Source organism: Haplochromis burtoni, unplaced genomic scaffold (assembly GCF_018398535.1).
Source record: "Haplochromis burtoni strain Fernald_Lab_line unplaced genomic scaffold, NCSU_Asbu1 Contig_6, whole genome shotgun sequence".
Taxonomy (NCBI): Eukaryota; Metazoa; Chordata; class Actinopteri; order Cichliformes; family Cichlidae; genus Haplochromis; species Haplochromis burtoni.
Genome location: NW_024582367.1, coordinates 3702312 through 3709665, shown reverse-complemented (window position 1 = coordinate 3709665; position 7354 = coordinate 3702312). Strand labels below are relative to the sequence as shown.

General features: G+C 42.6%; 1 protein-coding gene across 4 annotated transcripts in view; it reads left to right on the top strand.

Annotated features, from left to right (window-relative positions):
- Positions 1–7350, top strand: part of LOC102314298 (leucine zipper tumor suppressor 2) — a 43686-nt gene extending 36336 nt beyond the window's left edge. For all 4 annotated transcript variants that reach the window (XM_005913603.2, XM_014335470.2, XM_042223963.1 and 1 more), the window contains 5 exons: positions 508–1047; positions 1255–1851; positions 1954–2076; positions 2189–2335; positions 3375–7350. In XM_005913603.2, the coding sequence (XP_005913665.1) occupies positions 535–1047; positions 1255–1851; positions 1954–2076; positions 2189–2335; positions 3375–4082 (2088 nt within the window). In that variant the 5' untranslated portion in view covers positions 508–534 and the 3' untranslated portion in view covers positions 4083–7350. The remainder of the gene's footprint in view (positions 1–507; positions 1048–1254; positions 1852–1953; positions 2077–2188; positions 2336–3374) is intronic.
- The last annotated feature ends 4 nt before the right edge of the window (positions 7351–7354 follow it).

Sequence of the window (7354 nt, the reverse complement as noted above, 5' to 3'; positions counted from 1 at the left end):
CATCTTGAAAGACAGATTGTGGATACAAGCGACTGAAATGTCCTTCCTCTGACGGGTGACTGAGGAGTTTGGTCATTTGGGAGCGGTACAGAGTAGATGATACTGTGCATTGAAAGGAGCCAGTTTGAGTGGTTTGGCCTCCTGGACACCTCATAGTGAGCTTTTCTTGGGCGGGTCTCATTGGGAGGTGACGGAGTGGATAGATTACACCTCTTGGCTACTTGGAAGAGATGGAGGAGTTGGCGAGGGAGAGAGAGGTCTGGGCTTGCACTCATTTCTAGGTCCTATTAGAATGATTTTATCCATTCCTGAGAACAGAGTAAGGACTCTTCTCTATTTGAAATCATACAGGGATTTCTTGAACATAAAGTATGCTGATGTAGTTATTTTGAAGTTTGGGACAGATTTAGTATGAGTGTCCCTCTTTGAAACCGTCCCCATGACAGGGAAAAAAGGAACAATATCAGTCTGTCACTATTTAACACATTCACATTTGTTCTTTTTCAGCACGAGTGACCTCTCTGAGCTGCCACCATGGCCCTGGTTCAGCCTCTACCTGTATCTGCTGAGCCCCACACCCCAGGCCTGAGTGGAGGAGCTCGCAGACGACACCCTTCTGCCCCTTCCCCCCCCATCAACGCGCCACTGGCCACTCTGGATCCTATGGGTTCTGTCGGTAGCCTCATCACCACCCACCCTGGTCTCTACCAGGACCATCGCCCAATTGTTGAGCTGGGAGCCAGAGTTCGACGGCCCACACCAGGAGTTTCCCGCGTGGACTCCGAGTCGCCCCAACAGGATCTGTTACTGCAAAGCATTCCCCCAGTCAAGAAACAGAACTCCACGACGTCCAGCAGAGGGCTGGAGAAGGAGACTGGGAACGGGAACTACACATATCTGAATGAGGACTACATAGGTAACTGGAATGACAGTCATGTGACACCTGGCAGCCCAGGAAGTGAAGTAGACGAGATTAAAGAAGGATTAAATGGAAATATTGGAGGACCTCCTCCTAAACTGATCCCAGTGTCAGGAAAACTTGAGAAGGTGAGTGTGTGAGGCTCCACAGTGCATACCATATATGTGGTCCATATCATTCAGTTTTGTCCGCCCTATAAAGACTCCATTTCCCAGAAGCAGGGCCTGTGTCACATAAAACATATTTTAACTACTTATTCACAGCTTTGTTTAGGCTTAATTTTGCTTTGTAAAGCTTTACATTATATCAAATTCACTCTTTTTACTTTTTACTAGAATATGGAGAAAACAGTGCTGCGGCCCACTGCCTTCAAACCCGTCATTCCCAAGAGCCGCTCCTCGATGCAGTATCTCTCGCCTCGCCATTGTGCCAATGCGCCAGAAAGCCAAAACAACCTGAACCTGCTCAGCCCCACCCACAGAGATGTGTCGCCCTCCTGCTCTGAGAAGCGTAGCTCCTATAGTGGTGGGCGTAACGCCGCTGGTGGTAACAGCCAGTCTTGCTCATTATCAGACTCTGGACGCAATTCCCTCTCTAGCCTGCCGCCTTACAGTGCTGCCAGCTACAACCTGCCGTCGGGGGAGGCTTCCGCTGGCCACCTAGAGCCCATGAAGAGCGCCCCGCCAGTGACTGTACATGGACACTCCAACTCAGACAGCGGGCGATCCTCCTCCAGTAAGAGCACAGGCTCTGGGTCGATAAGTGGGCGGGGGCAGCCTCTGTCTGACAGCGGGTCCGGTGGGCGTTCTCCTGGCCCTGTGGAAGGCTATGAGGGGGTGGTAAGGGATCTAGAGGACAAACTGAGGGAGAGAGAGCTGGAGCTGCAGCAACTCAGAGACAATCTGGATGAGAATGAAGCTGCAATATGTCAGGTGAGACCTCCAAACAAAATATCCAAGCAGGACATTTGCTTTATCTAAACTTACACAGATCTGAACTTTGACCTCTCTGTCACTGGTTGTTCTGCTTTACAGGTTTATGAGGAGAAGCAGAAGCGCTTTGAGCTGGAACTGGAGGAGCTGAGGCAGGGCTGTGCCACCAGGATGCAGGTCGCCTCTCAGAAAGCCCAGCGTGCACAGCAGGTGCTTCAGCTGCAGGTTAGAACCTCAGACAAGAATATTCAGTGCTGGCTTTTGAAAACAAAGCATTGTTTTAAGTGTATCCCTCTCTCTCTCTCTCTCTCTCTCTTTTTTCTTTTTATGGCTGCAGGTTTTCCAGCTCCAGCAGGAGAAGAAGAAACTGCAGGAGGACTTTGCTCAGCTTCTGAAGGAGAGGGAGCAGCTTGAGGAGCGCTGCACCTCATATGAGCATGAGAAGATCCAGCTCGGCCCTCGACTCGAGGAGACCAAGTGGGAGGTGAGCGGATGTTCTTTAAACTCTCATATAATGTAGTAATAAGTACATGAAGTAAATTTGAGTTTTAAAGTGTATTATTGAGCCCTTTTAGTGATTTTTTTTTTTTTTGCCACGTCTCATCCTTCATTAAACTCATCACTGCTATAAGAACTGTGCAAATCAAATCACTAATTTAATGTCTTGCTGTAACCGTGAATGAAATGAAATTAATGTCATCCAATGAGTTTTAGTGATAACAAAAAAATACTTTAAAAAAAAAAAGGCTTCTTTTAAAGAAAAATATCCAATATTTTATAAGAAAAAGTTCAGTCAGTTCAAAACGTAAAAGTAACTATTTCATGGTTTATATTAATTATTCTGACTGATTTTGTGTAAAATACAAATCCTTTCTAAAGTTCAAAGCAGTCTCCACACCTTCTTAACGATTCTGCAACATTTTAGTGTATTATTATTCTAAAAAGCGCTATATACTTTATATTTGTACTTAATTTTGGATCTAAAATAATTACCTGCACACACAAACGTTAGCCTCTCAGAATGAAAACTGTTTGGTTGTATTTTATGACATTTTTTTCAAGAGAGAGTTTCTGAAATGAACCATTTTCACTCTTTTCTGACATTTAATTACTGATCAAATCGATTGTCTGCATAAATAAATGTCAGTTTGATAATGGGAATCATTGCACTTATTTGTTTAAATAAGATTGTTTAAGAGCTTGGGTATTGTATTAAAAATTTCCATCTGGAAAACCAACTAGTGACGAGCTGCAAACCTTTAAAGTCAAACGGAACAACTTTTTACCTCTATGGATGAGGTCTACCTCATTAAATCTGTAAATAAGACAGTCAATAAAAACCACCAAACAGCAGGTCAGTGACACAAATGTTATTTAGCCTTCTCTAAAGTCTTTCATCTATAAAGCACAACAACTCCTTTATCCATTTTAGTAGTAGTACCATCTAACCTTCAAAACCAACAGAGCTCTTTGTCGACACTTCATTGACTGAATTTCCCACCTAAATGCTTCTCTCCACTCAGGTCTGTCAGAAGTCTGGGGAAATCTCGTTGCTGAAGCAGCAGTTGAAGGAAGTGCAGAGTGAGTTAGCTCAGCGTGTGGGGGAGATTGTCTCACTGCGGGGTCAACTCAGGGAGACTCGTGGCGAGCTGACCAACACCCAGGTGCTGCTCCAGGAGGCCCACGGCACCATCCGGACTCGAACACTGGAGCTGGAGGTGTGTGAAAATGAGCTTCAGCGTCGCAAGAGCGAAGCAGAGCTACTCAGAGAAAAGGTAGGACGCCTGGAGGGGGAAATGGCTCATCTCCGAGATGCTCTGGTCAATCAAGGCCCGGGAAACAGACAGTGTCAGGTGTTTCAGGAAGCCGAGGAGCAGCTGCTCGCCTACGAGAGCGACGAAGCGAAGGCTCAGCGGCAGAGCAACACCGAGGCGCTGCAGAGCATGAAGGTGCAGATGGACAGGATGAGATCCGAGTTAGCTTTTGAGCGTCAAAAAGCTGAGCAGCAACTGGGAAGCTTTGAGGAGGAGCGCAAGATATGGCAGGAGGAAAAGGACAAAGTAATTCGCTACCAGAAGCAGCTGCAGCAGAACTATGTGCAGATGTATCGCAGGAACCGAGAGCTGGAGCAGCTCCTGCAGGAGCTCAGTTTGGAACTGGAAAGCAGAGATGATGATGAGGGCAGCGGCAATGAGATCAACTTTGATGAAATTGCCGCAACAGAAATTTGACCCTCGTATCTGTCCTTTGATTGTGTTTCTTTTTTTTTCTTTTTTCTTTTAAAATTTTGCACTACTGTAAGCAAATTGTCTTTCCTCCTTCATGTTCAGACAAGCATAAAAGTACTTAAAATGTAAAAAAAAAAAAAAAAAAGGTGGTGTGTCACACCTGCACTGCTTGATTTCTGCTTCATTGGTCTGGTCTACAAGTCTCACTTTAAAGCCACTGACCTTTAATTAGTTGTTAGCCCTCCACCTCAATCCTTTGCCCTTCTATTAATGTCTGTTAGTATTAACACCGACCAGATATAAGCATACGAGCCCTGGTCCTCTCACGCTTTTCAAAGTTGGTGGGAGATTTTGTTTGTGGGTGACTCACTTCTCTCATTCTCTCAACCTTTCGCTATCCTCCCCCTGTGTTGGTTATGACTCCACCTTCCCTGCTGGCTTTAGCACTCCCACTCTGTGTTAGTAGTCAGCTCTCATTAGTGCAGTTCATTTAGACGGAGCCCACGCTGTTGTCAGTGATTGTGGGATACCACACAATCAGGATGTCATGATAAGAGTGAGTGAATCAGAGCCTGGTGCTAATCGCTGACAGGTCTATCTTGTTGTTTTCCTCAGAACTAGTCAAGCTTTTATGCTAACTGTTCATGACCAACAAGTAAACTGTTGATCGTTCTCTACTTATTTTCACTGTAGCAACAAAAAACAAAACCCTAGTTTTTTTTGTTGCCCAAATATGTTGTTTCTGGACATGTAATGATCTTGGAAAACAAACTTAAGGCTTCTTAAAAATGCACTCTGATAGTTTGGAAATACAAAGTGGACTATTAGTCTTTATTTATTTTATTTTTTTCATATTTATACTATTACAAGGTGGATGCTCATATTAAAAATGGCCAATTAAAAAAAAATCTAAAAAAAATTAGGTCAGCATTTGAGCAATTAATCCCTTTGAGCCAAAAGCTCTGGCTTTTTAAAGTGCATGTCCTTAATATAGTCATATCTGGCACACATCAGCCCCAGCCACCTACTGTTCACACCTTCTGTTAGCGGTGGGCAGCCAATCAAAAGATTGCTTAGAGCTGCCTTAAGGCCCAGTATGAGATATTTGACAAGTATAACCCCAGGATTTACACTCGGTACAGCTGGAGCTGATTGCATCCACTTAAGACAATGCTTGTAGTTTCACCATGTTGCGTTCTGGTGTGATTTGAAGGTTCGCAAGGAATGGCAAAAAATTGTCAGAAGGGCAGAGACGGAGACATTCAACCAGTGTACTCCCCAGAGCTCGTAATGTGCACAATAGGTTCCCCTTTATCCCTAAATTAATGGAGAGGGTGGAAGCTGTGTCATGAACATCTGTCTAGTCTTAATTCACAGTATTTGACAATGCCTGGAACAAATATTACTTTAACACCACTACATGTATCAGCTTTAAGCTCGCACAGACACAAACATCTGTGCCACGGTTATCTCAAGATTGGATTAAATAACTCTCCCGGAGAGTAGCAGCAGAACATGAGGATAAAATCTTCCAAAACCTTAACAGGACAGTAACTTCATGATATCATTGCTTTAAAGATGATATTTACCAAAAAACATTAATGTCCCAAATCACTTCCTGTTTACTGTTCGATTTATAGTTTTTCTGCACCATACAGTGGCTTTAATTTCCAGATACGGAACAAAAACGATCTCCATGTCATGTTTACTTCTTTCTGTTACCAGTGCTGTAGTACAGTCAGTCACATCTTATTCAAATCTACGCTAAAAAGTGTGCTCACTCTTAGTAAAATGCTGAGTATGTGTTTTACGGGTGAGAAATAGCCCAGGACTCTGAAACTGAAGCAGCAAAATGGAGATTAGCCATGATTTATTTACTTATGTACACCTGTGCATAATTGTCTTGCTGTTTTTGCAAAAGCTAGACTGTCTTCATTTTGTTAGTGTTTGGTGGAAACACAGTTACCTTCTCCCTTAAGTTTAGGATCAAACTATTTTGGCTTTAAAGAAATATGACATCAGGACAATATGGATGATAATTTTGTCTGGTAATAAATCAAGCGCACCCCTGTCCTTTACAGCAGTGCAACTTCACTTCTATCCTAAAACCGAAAACAAATTCACCATTCAGTTCAGCTTGAACTAAATGGAGAGAGACAAACAAGAGTCTTTGGTCAACAAGCTCTAACTCCAGAACATGTTTGAAGTGAAAGGATCATCAGTGTTTGCCTGCAAACAGGATCTCTGAGGGTTTCTCATCTGGTCCTCTTTCAGTGATGGTTAACCGGATGTTTGCTGGTTATCTGCTACTGCTCTCCCTCTGGTCCAAAGAGGAGCAGCAGTTTTTGTTCAACTTAAAATGCACCAACTAGCCTGAAGGTCAAGGAAATCCCATGTGAAAAGCCCCCTTTTTTTTAGGTTTAGCAAATTCACGGTTTTAAATCATCAATAATCATGTTAAATAATCAGGATTGCAAGATTTTTGTCCAAAATTATCATGATTGTGGCTTTTGCCTAAATCGAGCAGCCTTATTTTGTGGTTTGTGGACCTGCTGATGAGCATGCAGAAGTAAATAAGGGAGAGGTTGACAGTGTTGGGAATTAGATGCAGTGTTTTGGATCTCCTCAAACATCCAGATATTAAAGGGAAATCATAATGCCTAATTTCTTATATCACACAGTATATTGTGACTGTTTTTCCCCTTTATCATTGTTTTGTTTTTTAATCATAATTGGAGAAACTACTCTCAAAGAGGTCGTCGTTTTTCTGTGTGGATAAAGTGTTATGAACGTTTCCGTATTACTCATCGCTGAAATGGCGAGCTCTTGTACCAAGTGATGTTTTCGTTTACAGTCAAACTAATTTTCCACCGACTGCTTGAATCTGTTTATTTACGCCCCTGTACCACAGGAGGAGACACGTCCTGTTCCTCTCTCACTGCTGAGTGAATCATTATTATCCTCCATTATTATGTAAATAAACCTCACTTGTCCATAATATGATAAAGTTTTCTTCCAGAGATGTGTTCATCTCACAATAAAAGCATAGCCACTGTGAATAGACCAAAGCAATGTCCCACGTTCTATATTTTGCTCCTACAGATATGATGCCTGTATATAACTGTTTGTGTAGATGTTTGTTTTGGTTCCTCAGTATAATTTTATAATCCACAATATTTGTATGAAAACATTAAATGTATATTTTCATGCTGTACATTTCTTGAACAAACCCACTCTGGTTTTAATAATAAAAAAAGAGACAAAAGTTTAACAGC